Below are 18,335 nucleotides of genomic sequence, written 5' to 3'. Positions count from 1 at the left end.
ATTCATTAGTTTATTCGCGTTATTTGTGTGTTTATTGTGTAGTGCACGTGCATAAATAATAGTGGACGTCTGAACTGCAGCCGGAGCATGCTTATGTAAGTCTTTCGGACACTTCCTCGATGGGGGTTAGTCTTCTCAGCTACATGACTTCTTTCGACGCTTGTTCAGGAATTTCAATTTCACTCATAAAAGAAATTTTGCGCAAGTTATTCTCAGTTTACGCATAAAAAGCGTGAAAAGATAGCTGGAAAGAATAACTCCAATATGATTTCAATAATCGAATAACCGATTATACATCTATTTTAATTTGTAGTAATTTAAGTAGCATGTGGTGAGGATAGAGTGGGGATGATTTCGCGACGATCGCGCGACGGCGCTCCAACGGTCCGTGTCGCGCGATCGTCACGAAACCATCTTCGTTCCATCCAAGTGCGCGCAATAAATATCACGCATTCGCAAGTTATCGAGGCCGCCGCGGCGGTTTCGAAACCTGCTTTTTTCCCCCGATGACAAACGACCATGTCAGCAAGCCGACTTCGTTCCCTGACAAACAGCACACTTACGTACAGCCGTAAAAATCAATTAACCACGGCTTGCTACATTATCAAGGAAGGTGTTTGCTTTCTTCGCGCACGAGTCGTTATTGCATTCCGATAGTCCTTCTTTAGCATATTAATGGTGCTTCTTGAATCATCCGTTATAAAGCGCTAATATTGCAACATCGGGCGTTGCTCTCGTCGTAAACGTATCTCCCGTCTCTTACGATAACTCTGTCGTCGGATATTCTCAAATATTTAATAAACTGTTTAATAAAATTATAATAAAAGTTAATAACTCGTATATAAATGGCTCGAGTACGCTATCTCTCTTTCTTTCTCCGAAACCGGTTCATAGTGAACTCGCAAATAAGATTTCTAGTCAGAGATATCGATCCGTCGTTTTTCTGATATCTAGAATCTAGCATCTGTCGCGGTCCATGAACGTTCTCGTTATTACATATGATCCTCAATGAATTATAATGATCGTTTTTAATGGCGTTCGGAGCACTCGGCTCGGCGTGCGAGTTCTCGTTACACGTTGGATTGAAAGAAACGCGACGACGATACGGTAGACATTGTTCCGTCGTGATTTCGCCCGCTCGGTGATAAATGACCGTGTCCACATTTCTCAGTTCCTCGTTGTACGGGATGTATGAACGCGTACGGAGTCGGACGGTCGAATGGTCGAAGAGTAATTGGCAGTTACACGGCGGACGTAATCCAATTTATCATTTAGCAAACGAAACCGGGTAATATCTCCGTGAGAGATAATGCAGAGAAGGCGCATTTTGTTTCGAAGGAAAACGAATGTTTTGCGGACAAAAATTTCTAGCGCCAGCTCGAACATTGCGAGCTCGCGCTTTAAAGCTCAACGCTCGTAACGTTTCGTCATTTGCATCTGGCCCATTTATCGCCGGAAAAACTGTGATTAGTGATTTTAATCACATAAAAATATTCAGTATACGGATATTTTTGTCGAGGAAGGATCGCTCGAGAATTATGCGAAAGATTCATAATCCAATCGCGCAAGTCGTACGTGCTAACCAAGTTAATCATTATTTATATCGTGCACGTTAATATCTCACCAAATGCGTCCCATGCGCTTTCTAAGCAACGCCCTTAATCTCGCCATCAATAATCCGTGCGCTCGCGGTATCAAGAGCATTACTTTGAAAGTAGGTACGCCCACGCGCGCGGCCGAGCAAAGATATAAATAAACGATCGCTTAATAGCGCTGGCACGGTGCCCGGTAAACAATTTCGATATGCCGCGGTGATCCGTGGCGCGGTTTCGCGATATTAGCGGTAAGTTTCGTTATCTCATTGCGTGGGCGAGCGAGCGAGCGAGCGGGGTGCATTACGCGGACGTGCGCTTATAGTAGGATTTCACGGAAGTTCGCCCCGTTTCTCCTTCTTCGGGGTCGTTCACCCGAACGCGCGGACGAACGCGAATCCGACAGTTTGATTAAAGGAGGAAAAGTTTCGGCCGAGTTGTGTAACGCGGCCAATCATGCGGCCGGCTGTGCCGCATGCAGATCGCACCGCACCTGGCTGCGGTGTTATAATATTACGCGGGATCTGTCTGCGGATTCCTGCCCTTTCCAACCCTCTGCCCATTGTGCCGTTTTGCTCCCGGGAGAGACCGGAGTCCTTATGCACTTCCCGTCGCACGGCCCGATGCTGCCTGCCCGTTTTTATTATCTTGTATGTAGACGCGAGGTATTTCTGTCGGCGAGACGTCGTCACGAGATGGTATTGTCGCGAAGTTACTCTCGTGGCTTGTAAGAAGTTATTGCAAGTATTCCGCAAGTGCTTCGTCCTCGTTGAAACGACTTCGACGACAGCGAAAATCTCGTTGCAGCGAAAATGGTTTAAAGGCTTCATTCTGAAAATAGTTCAACTTTTATTTTTGATTTTTTTGCGAACGATGATTTTTCTCCGTGGTTCTGTAAAATGATGAACTAATTGCAATTGCAATTGCAACTGGAAACAGAGACAAACGTATTTGAAACTACAATCGTTGTACAGGTGATGCTGCATGTGCAATATGGGAATAAATACAATTTACATATATATGTAAAATATAATTGATGTATCAGTGTTTATTATCTGCTGACGTGAGCAGTAGGTATTTCTCAGCACATATATTTACTTTAAGATAAAGTCTGTGTATAGTTGATTCTCAAATGGCCTCGATATGAGTGCCTTACGTAGGCGCGTCCCTGAGATATGCGTTCAAAGCGTGAAACCGGTTCCATGCGACGTGGATAATTTCGCAATAACATAGTTATGTGAAAATCAGTCTTACGTTAGAGAGAAAGAGATTTTCCTAGAGGATGCGATAGACAGAATACAAACGTAGATAAGTAGACAGTAGAGGATTGCGTCATTTATACTTGCGTCAGGAAATGTATGTAATGACTTGACTTGCTGCATATATGTGCATAATTTTTTACTAAAATACGTTCTATGTTTTTATCTCAGCAATATTGCAATGATTATAAATGCTACGTCTTAAATACATTGCTAAGGATACATTTGTAAAAATAAACGGGTAAAATAATGAAATATTTTACCCATAATTTTGCATATGAATAATGTGTCGTTCAGAAAGATTGCTGTTTCAAAGATCATCCATCTCCGATGCTCACAGTCGTCTCTTTCACGTCAAGCCCTCAACTTTTGATTCACGTAAAATAAGCAAAGAGTCCTCAAGGTCTCTCCCCAAGGTATGGGAAAGGGGGCGCAGAGCTGGGGCAAGTTTGGGAACCGCTGCTCTCACCATGGGGTGCCCCTCGTTCCCCCGTACGGTCACGTTCCTGAGTGTGCGTGGCCGTGGTGCGCGACGGTTCTTTGACTCGGCGCCGGGAGTCAGTCAACCCGGTGACGGCTTCCAGGCTGCGTGTTGTACTCTGCCGAGCGAGGTACCCGGCGCTCACGAGCGAAGACGACAAGCGCGCGTGCACATGTGTACGCGTGGGTGGCCTTCGGAAAACCGCCAAGTATCAGCGTGCAGCGCAAAGAGTCTAATTTATTAATTTGCCAGTGATTAAAAAAAAGAGTCCAAGTTCGATTGTCGAACGCGAGAAAACGCGCCGAGGGTGCGACGAGGCGCTCGCTCCGAAAATGCGAAAAGCCCGCGATGCGCGCGATCGACAGGTGACACGTTTCCGTTGAAAGAGTTCAACCGTTCCGCGCGCTGTCACGAGGTGCGTTGCGCTCCGAAAGACGCGATGGATCGCCGGTAAACGGATCGAGGGATCTTTGTTGGCGCGTCGTGATCGACACGTCGGATCGTCGCGCGTGATCCGACTGCGAGATTCACGGTATCCACGGTAGCACTGCGGTGATGGGACCAGGAAGTGTGTGCGATCTCTGAATCGAGATCGATCCAGATAACCGGAGAGGAGGGATCGAGTTCTTCTTCTTCCGCGGCGTTCCGCGCGTGCTTTGCAGTCCGCCGTCTATCTCACATCGATCCGCAAACGGAGATCCGTTGATTACGCTGTAAGGAACGTTCCAAAGAGGATTATGCCGTTATCGGATTTGCGTGCGCCTAGGAACGTGCAATCCTCAACTTCGAGAGCATTACAGGCACTTGTATAAGTGCACTCCTCCGACGAACGATTGCTCTTCAAGGAAACCTTCAAGCGCGAAGTTTCTTCGCGTAGTCGCAGCGAGGTAGTCGGCGTTCGCGGGAAAGTGCGCCAGAGGAATCTCGATATTTCCCGGTCCTTGGTCCGCATTAACTCGCCGCATTCTAGCGCGACGTACACGCGATCCTGGAGTGATCCGATTGCGATCGGTGAAAGGATAACGGACGGAGGACGCACCGTCCACTGAGACTCTAAGGAAACCTTGCAGACCTCATCGAGGCGAAGCGAGCTGCCGCGGCTCGAGAGGATCCACGAGGAACTGCCCGCGAGTACCAAGACGATCGCCCGACGACGAAGCACCGGCGCATCCGCGATGGAGGACGAGCTGCGGTGTCCCTGCTGCAAGGAGCTCTTCGTCGAGCCGGTGTTGTTGCCGTGCTGGCATGCTTTGTGCCTGGCTTGCGCGGTGAATCTGCAGGCACCACCGGATTCACCACCCGAGTCCACCGCTGACTCGTCCAACGCGCCCGGCTCCGACCAGGAAGCCGACAAACTGTCGATCCTGTCGGAGACCGACTCCGGCGTAGTGTGCAGCAGCACGTCCACCAGCTCGCGACCTGGCAGCTACGTCGGCACTCCGGGTAACGGCGGTTTCCCGCCGTCCGGCGGCACCCTTTGCCTGTCGTGCCCCGTCTGCCAGAAGACGGTCTACTTCGACGAGGGCGGCGCCCACAATCTGCCCAAGTACCGGGCGATGCAGCACATCGTCGACAAGTACCAAGAGTCGAGGAACTCGCGGCTGCAGTGCCAGATGTGCGAAGGGGAGCCGCGCGATGCCACAGTCGCGTGCGAGCAATGCGAGGTTAGCGCGACGCCTGATTATATGTGGGAGAGTGTAATAATCGGAATAGTTGAGAGATAACGTGGCTACCCTTGGAGGTCGAGATGCGATCCACCTTTACAGATGTAAAGTGGGATGTAGAGCGGTCCTCGTACTGTGAGCGCGATTCTCCCGAATTGATCGTTGGGACCTGTTAGATTAACGTGAAACTGGGAATTTAATGGGAGTAAATGGAGTTGGATAAGAGTTATCGTGCATGGATGTAGATAAAAGACGAGAGATTGAAAATTAAATTAACTTAGATAGTTATCCAAGTCATCCAAGTTATCCCATAGTCATCCAACTTAGGATAGAGGAGTAATTGGGGTTGTTGGTACGTCAATGTTGATTTAACTCCCTGGCTGTGAGCGTTTTATGTATACGCACGTCTAACTAGAATCGAGAACTACCTTGTAAAAGCAAATAAAATTAAGCAAATAGTTAATTGAAATCGTTCGTCTTTTACATAATATAAGATATACTTTATATTTTACCTTTATACTTTAACAGTAATTATTTCAGAGAGAGAGAATTTAAATAGCATGTCGTCGAAAAATAAATTTTTTCTTCTTTATATTTATAGCATCTATAAACGTTAAATTAAACAATAGAGGAATTTCGCTTAATTAAACGAGTAATGTCGTAGTTTCCTACACGATAAATGTATACTTTAACAAATTCCATTCTTTATGCGATAATTTCAGTTTCTGTTTGTTAGTTTTTTTGTCTTGTGTACTTCTTTACGAAATCTTCTTCCTTTGTAACTACAATACGTGAAATTTCGTGTACGTGTAGGAATATCTATATCTTTGGATGAAACAGAAAATTATGTAGTGTGATATCCGTGTGAGTTTTTCATTGTTTTCATTTTCTCGTTCTCGACTGCGTAGAAACGCTTTTTCCTCTTGCCGGTCCAAAAGAGAAGCGGAAAATTTTCTCCTACTGAAATTCATCAGATTTGCTTGGAAATATGTTCACAAGAAACTACCAAATACACGCTGTAAAAGCGTTGCAAGTTGAATCTTTTTAATTTAAATTTAAACAAGCGTACATTTATGAAATGAGATAAAATATTATATTAGATTTCTTACATTGTTATAGTTATATTTCTTATCGTCCTTCGTACTATTTTAAGTGTACGCTGTGATGACGTTCGATAACGAATATAGTGCTTTTGCAGAACTTGGAGCCATTTCCGCCAGTTGATGATATCCAATCCGTCTTCTGTCATTTCCTTCCTTTGATATTTTTGTCCTAATGCTATGACTCGTTCGCTCGCTTGCTCTTTACGAGAACTTCTATCACGACAGATCGGCAAAAGTTCCCAAGGCTACGATTCTTAACGACCGCGGCATCAGCCGTGTTTATTTCTCTTGTGTGCTTTCCTCATCTAGAGGCTCGTTAACTCCCCCTCGTTTCTTCTTCGAAGTCCACTTCATAACTTTTCTCTTCGCGGTACAAGCGCACTAGAGTCGCTCTCATCTACAAGAGCCGCTTCTATAACGTTATCGACAAGGATATCGAGTGTTATGGGCGTTGTCGTGCCAGAAAAATGGAGATTTTTTCATCGGTTGAGATCAAGCAGGAAAGCTCTCACGCGACCAACAGCTATCATCTGCACCGAGAAAAATTATTTATTTAAATCCTGCGACTAAACAGACGTCTCTGTTCGGTTAATTTCACGTCGAACAGATGTGTCGAACAGACGCGGTTGTTTATAAAGCGTGGTACTTCTATCTTGCTTTTCCGGCTCTCCCGGACAGAATGCAGTAAAGTTGTTTAACGTTGTTTCGTTCAATATTCGAAATCTTCCTCCTTTTATCTAATGCAAATGTATCTGAGTGTGTATTATAAATAATATAAATTTTATCTCTCTGTGTATTTATAATTTATAATTACTACAATGTCGTTTTATGTTCCTTCGTAAACCTCCAAAGGATTACTTTGGAAAAGAAATAAATTATTTTCTGAACGCGTATTTCTTGATTATTTCTCTACGCAGTTTTGTAACAATTTAAAGTTAATTAGAACCTTCGAATTTTGTCACACAGATTTGGGATTAAGAATCAATAGTTTTTCGATAACTGTCAATCACGGATTTGCATAAATCGTCGCTGCGTCACGTTTCCGTTCACAAAAAGGGTTATTTTATTGTTTGGCGTTACGTTTGAAGAGATCGAGTTACGGAGCAATGCATCACATGAAATATCTCGTTGCGCAACAACGTATACGTATCGTACGCCCTCACTTCACCTCTTGCTCGCTTTCCTCCGAAGTGTTAAATTTCATTTTCAGTCCTCTCGTCGCGACGGTACCACGTTGTGACAATTGGCGGATATTTTTTCTGTGATTTTACACTCGCGCGGCGCGCCCCCACCGCATCGTCGCTCCTCGCTTTGTGATAAAAAAGAGAAAGAGAGAGAGAGAGAGAGAGGGAATCGATGGCGCCTGCAGTTTCAATCGTCGCCGGCAACATTTCCGCGCGACGATAATGCCTCGGCTATCAATAGCCGAAATGATATTATTTCCGAAAAGGAAATACCCGAACGAGGAATATTGGCGTACTGAATAATACCGCACGGATTATTTGTCGAAAGAAAATAGATGTATTCGGTTAACACTTATTCGGTTTGTGCTTACGCCAATATTCGATAAGTTGAATACCTGATGCTGATCGAAACGTAACAGAAAAATTTCATCATCACATCCGAATGCACTGCATCCTGTATTTAATAAAACTGCGAGCGGAAAAGGGAATATATTTCAGGCGTCGCTGAATCATTTTATCGATATTTTTTATAGCGACTGTATTTTCTCTAGGCATTCGTTATCGTGAATATGGATACATACGTTCGAAGTGGATATTGTTCTCTCTCTCTCTCCCTTTCTCTCTCTTGAATTTCAATATTTCCCTCACAAATACCAGTTGCTCTGACAATCGATTATTCCTCTTTCAGGTTTTATATTGCGACGCCTGTAGGGAGTCCTGTCATCCGAAGAGGGGCCCACTGGCGGCCCACAACTTGGGACCACCGAGAGGCAGCTGGCAATCGAATGGAAGCAAGGGGTCCCGGCCCGAGGGCACGCCGGTTTGCAACGATCACAATGGCGAAGCGGTGACCCTGTATTGCGCTCTTTGCAAAATCGCGATATGTGCCCTATGTCTTCGCGACCGTCACGCCGCTCATCCTCACGACGTCCTGCCATTAGCTGCTGCCTGCAAAGCCCAGAAGGTAAGTACATTGTTCTTATCTTCTTTTTTAACAGCTATCTTGAACATTTTCGTGCGTATTTTCGACTGTAGCGATATGTTAACAATTTGAAAAAATATTATATGACTTTTATACGACGGCAAACGCGCGACCGCAGCAGCAGATTAGCAGTAGTTGCCGTTGGCACGTGAAAGATAGAAACAAAGCAAAACACGCTCGAGCACGAACGAACAAAATACTAAAAAAAAAGTTCAATGATTAAAAAAAAAGATTGAACGATTTGGATTGCTGTTAGGTTCGCAATCAGCGCCCGTGCTCTGCGATACAGTGTGGCGATATTGGAGGCCCGGGTTGAAACCTCAAACGGTTAACGCGAACATTGCGTTGGTCGGTCGGTTACAAACAGGGACACGGGGGATTACTATGGATTTTACCGAAGAATGATGTTTGCTGGCGGGATACGCGGCGCGATAATATATGTATATTTGATGATGAACTCCAGCGTAATTTATGTGCCTAGCCGCATGGACAAAATCCTAAAATAATGGATGATGCGATGCCGGTCCGTTAACACGACCAATAATTGAGTTTCAATCCACCCACTCGCACATGCACTATACGCGCTTCGACGCGTCGCACGGTAGTTTTGCACGGAACGAGATCACCTGCTCGTTCTCCTATCGCATTTTGCACGCTGCATGATCTCGCATTTCCAGTGCGCTAGTCATTAGCAGGATCAACGATGAAAAATACATTGCCGTTCATATGCTAATCAATCATACCGAGCGTATTTGCGTATCTGTCACTGAAATTGGAGCGTAATTAGACGCGCGTAAAACACGTTATGTAATTAATGATAATAATGCGTTAATAATATATGATCGAGTGTAACTCCTCTCTCTCTCTCTCTCACTCTTGTGCGAAAATTGTACAATTTTCCAGTTTTCAAGTAGACTTACATGCCGTGTGCATATTTCCTAAAGCAGAAAGACGAAAGACGAGCTTTGTCGCTATCACGCGCGGTGTAGTTAACCGGAATGCGTTTTCGCTTTACACGCAGGATATTTCTTTGCCGCACAACAGGTACAACTTCCCGATACGGTGTTAACGCAAAGTACTATCACGCCGTTCATACCTCAAAGCGCGCCGCCAAAACATTATTGCATTTCTGCGCTCTCATCTCGCGGGCGAGGTAACACCCGCGGAAATTGCGTGCCCGCGACGAAATTGCGGTAGCGAGTAAGAGCGACGTTCCTGGCGGCGCGATGTCGCTTTCGCACACCCCATTCGCATTTTCTTGCTGGGGCTTTAATGCACTGAGGGTACGCCATGGAACGTGGTCCCAGCAGGGGACTAGCGCGATAGCACAATATTCGGGGATCGTCCGATCGACAGCTGGTATCGATATCACGTGTCTCGCGTGGGTGTGCTCGCCAAACCCCCTTTTGCGTGCTCGACACGCACGTTGCCCGCTTGCCACCCCCCGTGCTTTGCTGGCCGGCCTGGATCCCGACACCTGGTCACTTCCTGACATATGGAGCTGCGCGCTGGTACACGGTCGCTCCCGGTCCCGTCATCCACCGGGAATCACTTCCTCCACGATTAATCTGATAAATTGCCCGCGCGGCCCAGTCAAAACCGCCTGACTCCAGCAATTTCGTAATTGATTGCCGCCGGACGGCTCGCGGGCGTGCACGCTTTTGTTTGCACTCGCCGGCCATTATATCTCGAGACGGCGCGGCCGATAGTTGACCTCAATGATAAGATCGATGGACTTCTGGCCCCCGCGTCGGCGAGAAAACCCCGCGTACGGTGCTTTAATCGTTGACGTTCGGTGATGGCGATCGTGGTGCTTGTGCTGGTCGGGTTAATTGTGGGTCGAGTTCGTAGTGTGTGAGAATGGTGGGTCGCCTCGGCATTTACGTTCCTGCGTGTCCAGTGTCCATCGACTAGACATCATATTTTTTCGAACCAATTCGCGTTACATTCGTTCGAATCTGTTTGGACGTTGATCTCGCTTGCCTCCCTCCGTCTTCGAGAAATGCGAATCGATGGTTCACTGGCTTTCACGTAAGGCAATCGCGATTCTATAATAACAAGGTTGATAAGTAATTAGAATCAGGAATTGGATCGTTCATGGGCTACGTCGATCCAACATCATCCTCATCGGTTAGCGGGTACGCAATTTGGTCGACTCCTGAATAATCATCTCGCCGGGGGCGTTTATCGCGGGCACGGGGAGATGCTCGCTGAAAGTGCATTCGCGATAAAGTAATTTGCAACAGGCTCGTTTATCAGCGTGGCTGCGAAGATATCGGGCTTGTGCACCGATCCCCGCAGCTCTGCATGCGGGTCGCAATCATGTCAGCCGCGATTCGTTGCCGCGATGCGTGCACGTTAACGTGTCGCGTTTTGACACGCAATCATCCGTCACTTTGTCTTCTCCGCTTCCCGTCCCCTGTTCGTGTCGTCGCCGATGCTCTTCCTGCATGCTTTATGCATACGTGTATCGGAGAGTTGCACCCCGCTGCCGCGACCATTATTACGCATTAATGTTGACATACGGGGCAGTACCTTGCACGTTGCAGCCGATATTTCGGCAATTAGCCGGCTCACCCCGCACATCGGCTAATCAAGGGAATGCCGTGCGCACGGATCGACATGCGTGCCTGTAATCGCGTGGATCCCTCGAGCGAACGCGCGCCAAAGTAGCACTTATCGGATCTGAAATTGCAAATAATGGCACCTAATCAACCCGGCGAGCATATTCTTCTAGTGTGCGTGCTAAAAGAGTTATTTTCTGACTCGCGGTTGTCGTTCCAAATTTGATCGAGCTTCTACCTAAGACCGAGGTCTTAACTCGTATAATTTACAGGTTTCGTAATGATGTTGACTGAAACACGTTGCATCGTGTAATGATACGTCTCGCCGAGACGCGACTCGCGTAGAAAAAATTGTTTATCAGTGAGATAACGATCGTTTTTATTCTGGAAAATTGCTGGCGGCGCTTATCACCTCGTCGCGTCGCGGCCGTTATCGCCGTCACGACTCGATAAAATCACGACTCGGGTAACCCGCGCGTTGGCGCTTAATCGACACGCTAATGGCCACGACGATGGTCTCGATTGGTTTTAAACGGAAGACAACGCAGCTGAGTGATGGCCGAGTGGCTCGTGCAGGACCGCAATAATAATAATCGATCGCCGGACTCGGCTGCGGCCGCGCACCCGGCCTTAATTGATTATAAATCCATTTAATCGATAAAAGACCACGTTTTAATAGACGTCTGACGCGTGATGCTCGAACGCCGTTATTCCCCCGTTAATTTTCTCAGCATTTAAGACCTAGGAACGGCGCCTTTATTGAATTTCTCGGGGGGATATTACAGATTCTTGCTTTTATTAATACCATAAATGCATCAATAATAATACTAGCGTCTTAATAAACATTAATCCCTTGGTTTAGCAGGCAAAGATACAATCTATCGATATCTATCGATATTAGGAATTCTTAAGATTCCTAAAAACAAGAGTATCTATGAATTAAATAACATAATTTTGATACTGAGACCGCGTGGCTGGAAGAGAAAATTTGCATTTGCAAAATGGGCATTTTAAAGGACACTGCCCACTTCGCAATTTCTCGGAAAAGTCCGGGGACGGAAAATCTAACCACGCATGTGCTTGCGGAGTAGTCGAATATCACATTCGTACACTTCATGAATCTTGCATGGGGTTGCGTAAATATGCATAAATATGCATATCGCGCTGTGTACCTAATGGTTCCACGAGTCTAAGTCCACGGCAATGTATTACAAGATTCGATTACTTAGTAGTTAGCGGCAAATAGACAAGGGTTGACCCTGATCCTCCGTGTCAAGTTTGCTCGTGCGGAATCGATTATTTGCGAAGGGTACGTTCCGCTATTCTGCAGACGTCATCACGCAGTCTCTGTAGTCTTTAAGTCCGAAAATTGTCGCGGTAGATTTCGCACTCAGCGAGGACCACGATTATGATTAAGCAAAACGGAGACTGACTTTTTCTCTCCACGATGAAGGAAAATCTCGCTTGGAAATCACAGTAGATGCAATAGTAAGGAAATAATTGTAATTCTTCTGTGGTTGCTTTATTCTATTCACTGCATATAAAATAACGTGCTGTGTTAGACGTACATTAAAATCTACAAATAGATAATTGTTTTACAAAATGTAGAAATTGAATTAAATTTCACGACGTCGTTGTAATTAGTATCCAATTTGGGACGTGCCTTATTTCCGACTAACTCGAGCTACCTTTTCACTCCTTGAGGCGTGTGTTGCACTCCCTTAAAATTTCAAGTTTCTTTCCTTAACACTAGCGCGTGTGGCGCCTATTGAGCACGAAAGTTGAGCACACGTTGAGACCTCATCCAGTCTTCCCGTTTCTCGGCGCCCTCGAGAGGAACGTCCTCGAGGCGGCTGAAATCTGCCTGCTCTTCACGTCGCGGCGGACGGGCAGGCAGCCAGGCAGGCAGGTAAAAGAGACGCCGGAAACCGACGGGATAGGGGAAAATCGCTGTCGAAAAATCAAGGTACGGTAAGCGCGCCGCGACGTTCGCAATTTCCTGGCCGAAGGGTGAACATTCGCGTTGTGCCGCGTCGCGTCGACGAAGTCGCGTCTGCCTGCTTGCCTGCCTTAAACAGCCACGCCTCGATTCGCGTGTCACAAAGAACGTATCCGCGTATATACCGTGGCCCCTTAAGGCGGCGGAAAAGTTGGACGAGGTAGCGCGAGAGCTGAGAGGAGGCTGAGAAACGGAGCAAAGATGAGAGAGAGTTCCAGAGCAGCGCGAGGAGAACGAACGAATGAGCGGGCGAATAAAGGCCCATTTAAACGAAACGATCTTTTAGATGTTTCATGCTATCAACGGAGACGCGTGAGCGCGTTCTATTTTACAAAAAGGGATCCGCTTCGCGAACGAGCGATCTATATCAGGCAGGAAGAAATCGCGCTGTGCGTTTAACATCCGAAATTTCGTTGAAATAAACGGGTTTCATATGAAAGGAAGCGTGCACCCTGGTTCTAATTATCGTGCAGAATTTAATATCGGAGATATGACGATGCGGAATTATATTTGATTTCCAATCGTTTCCGCATCGGCGGATCTCGGATTTTATCGAAATGGAATTATGAAATTCCCATTGGAGAAAAATGCGTAAAATGTGACTGAAAATATATTTCGATTAAATATATTTCATTTTCGCGGAATTACCCGAACAAGTTTGATACAAAACTGACAGGTGGCTGAATAGCTCGCAAAGAGGTGCTGTTTTATGCTTGGATTTTGTCGAATTAATACGAGGCATCGTGTTAGTGTTCCTGTGTATCAAATTTATTCCGTTAATCATTTCTGAACTTTCTGACACTCTTTAGAGATAAAAGTTTAAGTGAAATTTTATTTAAACTAAACTTGTATAGCGCATATTTATGGGGCATCATACAATATCATCATACCAATACTGCTATTAGCACCGTGATAAAATCGTAAGTACATATAGAAATCTTTACATGGCACGTATTTATTACAGCTGCACTTATACGACAACCTTTAGAAACTTAGGTCTAAACGTGCCTTAAGTCGACGTGAGTGAGAAATCTAGGGACACGCGCGGGGGAGAACGGGGCACGGCCGTACAGGGGGATCCGAAGGTAGTACACGCTCGATTGCCAGTGTGCCACACAGTGTGGCCCGTAATATCGCGTGTAGCGTAGGAAAGGTTCAAAGTGCCGTGGGGCACAGCGAACGAAAGAAAGGAAGAAACGCGCGCGCGAGACAGGGAACTGGGGTTCACGGATGGAGGAGGCGAGGGCGAGATAGAGGCGGCGAGGCGCAAACCGGCCCAGGGACTGGTGATTCTCCGATATCACGTATATTACGTATCACGGTACCGATACGTGTATGTGTGTGCGCGCGCTCGTGCATGTGCACGTCGTGCCTGAAATCGTGTGTGCATGTGCACATGCACGTGCACATTCACGAGACATACACAAGCAACCGCAATGCCGCTCTCTCTTTCTGACTCCTTTTCTTCCTTTTCTTTCTTCTCTCCTCTTCTTTCCCTACCTGCTCTCTTTTACTCTCTCTGGTCCTCCTTTCCTCTCTTCCCCTCTGGGATCCTCACTCTTTCTCTCTCTCCACCCGCCGCCACGCAAGACTCTCTTGTCTCTTCTTTTCGTCGCGAAACTCGAGCCTCTCTCGCGTTATACCCTGAAGGCGGATCGTTTGCAACGCGTACTTAAATGCAGACACGCGGTACTATGCGTCGAGCTCGTTGTAGGTACGGTGGCCGACCTTAAAGACACGGGAGAGACCTTTCGTGGAGTAACGACCTCTCCTTTTGTATTGACTATAACGACACTGGTGATCGAGCAGTCGCGATCTTCTCTTCTTCGATCTATCATTCGAGACAAAGCTGGACTTTCATGGGAAGAACGACGTCAATCTTGTGATTCTACAAACATATAGCTGAGTTAGTGTTCTAAATAAATTTAATTACATTATATAGATTAAATACTGAAAGTTATAAAAATTATGATATGAAACAAGAACCAACAGCATCAATGCGTGAAAATTTAACAATTAAGATATTAGATCATTAATTAAGTAAGTTGGGTCTAAATGGTAATACAAATATTGTATCGATATATTTTGAAGAATTTTGTTTTTTATTTTTAAAAAATTGACTGCTATAAAATTAATATACGCCAAGCTATGTTGTGCTGTCATAAGTATGTGTTTAGTTTGATTCATCTTCATCTAAACGTAACCCGGATTACTTAGTTAATGATCTAATACGAATGTAAAAATCGTAAGTTCCTTTCTCTTCTCGAAAAAGATCAATTTTCGTGTAAATTGTCAAAATTAGTATTGCAAGGAAAAAGATACCTGTTTCGTATTATCTCAAAATGGATCGGCCAAAGTCGTCGAGCAGCTTCCGTTTCTCGTCTGGAACGTGTGTCGCTCGATCGAAAGGACGGCGTCTCCTCCGTAAACCCTAGCGGCACACTTGTCCGCGGGCGAAACCGATATTTTGGGTCGGAGTAGCGGTCTGCGGTACCGCTATGGTCTTTAAAGTCGTGATATCGAGCGCCGGTGAGATCGGAGAGGACGCGTACACGCGCATACGATGGTCGGATGCTTTGCATGGGCGTGGTGCAGTGAACCGCAGAATTCCGCTGGAGGACGGGTCAGTGACAATTTTTACGGGCAGCATGCAGCAAACGGAGGATCGTGTCCCTTGCGCGCGATACTCGAACGTACGGAAGCGAAAGATAATATCGCCGTTCGTTTCTCGTCGTTGTGATCGTCTTTGCCGCTCTCTCTTTCGTTCGCTTTAATTCTCTCTCTCTCTCTCTCTCTTTTTCTCTCTCTTCCTCCATCTTCCTCATTCAGTTGCATCCGCAGCCGAGTGCCTTTATTGCGTTCCTTGGTCCTGTTGCCGTCTCCTGCTCGCGTCGCTGCGCGTTTAATGCGTCTCGCGAAATTAACTCTTCGCCGCCGTCGTCGTCGCGAATACTCGAGTACTGTCTCCGGCTCGGCGACTACGGGACTTTCAGGAGTACTTGCGGGGGATTTTCATTGTAGAAATGTCCCTGGAATTTTTAATACGTGTATAATTGAGCGCGCGCGTGTATGCAGTTGGATCATGTGCCAAAAGTGTTAAGATTTCTTTTGTACTTACGCAGGATGTTTAAAACATGTAACATGTTAATTTTTAACCCTTAACCCGCGATGTCGGTTCGTCGACCGAATAAATTTTCCTCTGTATTTTTGTATTCCATTCGAAGCGACACGAATACAGATCGCTGGAAGAAAAACGACACAATCGAGTCAAGCGTTAATAATAGATTCTTCAAATTTTTCAAAATTTTTGTAACTTTTCAAATTACCACTCTTTCTTTATCCAATTTATCCACGTGGTAAGGTATTTGCTCTTACCGAAGAATTTGCCACGCTCTTCATTCGATGAAACACGCACAAGGGGCATTCGCGATGCTGTACTCTTTCCTTATTTGTCCCTTTAACTTCGCCCACTTGCGAATGATACGATTGCACTCTCCGCTGCACTCTCTCCGGCGTGGCCACGAAAGTACCTTCAGATTGATGAAAACCGAGGACGTGTGCGGGTGAAAGCGAGGGGAAAGACATTCGTGCGCGTCCGCTGTTTATCGAAGGGAATTGTGGTTGCTTTCACGTGTGCGGCCACCGCCGTACGAAACGGTCGAACGCACTCCGAAAGGGAAGCGGTCTGGACCGTCGAGGATAATCCGCCTCGGCGAACAAAGTGTCGAGATCGGGCGCGGGAGACACGTGTGCGTCCACAGCCGACCGGACGGCGATGCAGTTTATCCGGTTGCACTTTGCCGAGAAATGGAGGCCCGAGTACGTCGAGGAGTAAGAGAGATTTATCCACCGCTCCCAGAAGTCAAATGCATCCACCAAATAAATCCGATCATTGATTCCGCTCGGTTACCTAGAAACAAAAGGCACTTCGTATTAGGAACTTTGCGATATTCGAGTTTAATTTACGAAATTTTCCGACCATACGGATTGAGGTGGCGCCGAAACTAAGCTCCTCAGAAATTATACGTATTTCCCGTATTTAATTAGTTAAGGAAATAGAGGAAGCATGAAGCGCGAGTTGAATCTTGCTTTTTTTCTGGCTATCTGAGTGCTCGAGACTGCGACGGTTTAAGTATCCGTTTTGACTGCTTTGATCGCGAACGGTTAATTAAATGGAGGCATCGTGCTATCGGTACGAAATTTACGCGCGCGTTTGCACGGTAAGAAATGTTGCGTCGCATTCTTGACATTACTTACCTGCCGGTATTCAAGTTCGTTGAACTGCGGAATGTTCGCGTACCATAAGTTTTCCTCCCGCATGCGTAGAGTTTGTGCTTTCCTGACGGATTAATCAACATACGCGCGTCTCTTTAATGGAATATAATGCGGTAAAAGCACCCTCTGATTAAATTCTAAAAAAAGGAGGTTTAATATGCCACACGACGCGAGGAAATATTCTAATTATGAAATGCCATGAACACGCTGATTTTATATATGTATAATTAACTCAACATATGGCTTGAAAAATGTATGCAACATATAGCTTGCATACGTTTTCCACACAATCAAAAAATTAAATTAATATAATAATTAAATCGACTATGATAGAAGTATTTACGATTTACAAATTATAATTTTCATAATTTCCGTTTCACACTAGCAACGACAAACGTAATCTCGATTTTTATTTGAATTATCGTTCAAATAATTTCAGTAAAATTTAAAAATTCGTAGGATCGCGACGCATACGCATACACGTCACATAAACGACTAAGAAAAAGCAAGAATGACTCATACAGTAGAATATATCTAATAACAATCGAGCTTACGCCGTTCTGTCGGATCAAACGAAATATCGTGACATGGAATATCGTTCGCTTACACGCCAAATGAAATCCTCACGTAACGCAGGGATCGTCGATGCAATTTTTCCTCGTAGCGCTGGATGCGCTGGTGTTCCTCGCGTATCGCGCGAAATGTCTGGCGAATTTCGTCTTATGGCGATTCGCCGAGAGTAACTCCAGACGAACTTCTCTGCAGACTGCCTTTCCACGGTTCCCGTCTCGGCATAGCTGTCACGATTCGCAGCCTCGAAATACACTTCTCTCTTATTAGAGCTTAGCGTTTCGCGGAGACCGCGCTTACGGGACGTGTGACGCCCGAGGGATTTGCAGGCGTGGCGTTATTCTCGGGAAGTACCGCAACGGGATGCAAAAGCTTTGACGTATTAATGCATCCGACCATCATTACGGGTACATTTAATATACTTAGCAGAAAGACTCATTAGGAAACTGCAAGATTGAATTATGTATGACGTAAATTACGCATTCTTAGCATGATGCACTTTCCATCGCAACTTTTATCATTTTTCAAAGGCGGTCTTTTGCAAAATTATGTCTGACGAATTTTAAGAATAAATTTTAAGAATAGCGAGAAATTTGTGCCTTACGACCACATTTCTATGCCAAGTTTATGACACATCTCGCCGGCGTAGGTTTGTCAAAGAA

The 18,335-nt window shown here is 45.7% G+C and overlaps 1 protein-coding gene across 1 annotated transcript in view; it reads left to right on the top strand.

Annotated features, from left to right (window-relative positions):
* The first annotated feature begins 3,322 nt into the window (after positions 1-3,322).
* LOC105277466 (E3 ubiquitin-protein ligase TRIM9) overlaps positions 3,323-18,335 on the top strand; it is an 86,759-nt gene continuing 71,746 nt past the window's right edge. Inside the window, exons 1-2 of the mRNA XM_026968245.1 lie at positions 3,323-4,996; positions 7,972-8,247. Coding sequence (XP_026824046.1) covers positions 4,508-4,996; positions 7,972-8,247 — 765 coding nt within the window. The 5' untranslated portion in view covers positions 3,323-4,507. The remainder of the gene's footprint in view (positions 4,997-7,971; positions 8,248-18,335) is intronic.

Source organism: Ooceraea biroi, chromosome 3 (genome assembly GCF_003672135.1).
Source record: "Ooceraea biroi isolate clonal line C1 chromosome 3, Obir_v5.4, whole genome shotgun sequence".
Lineage (NCBI taxonomy): Eukaryota > Metazoa > Arthropoda > Insecta > Hymenoptera > Formicidae > Ooceraea > Ooceraea biroi.
This window is presented reverse-complemented; position numbering and strand designations above follow the sequence as displayed.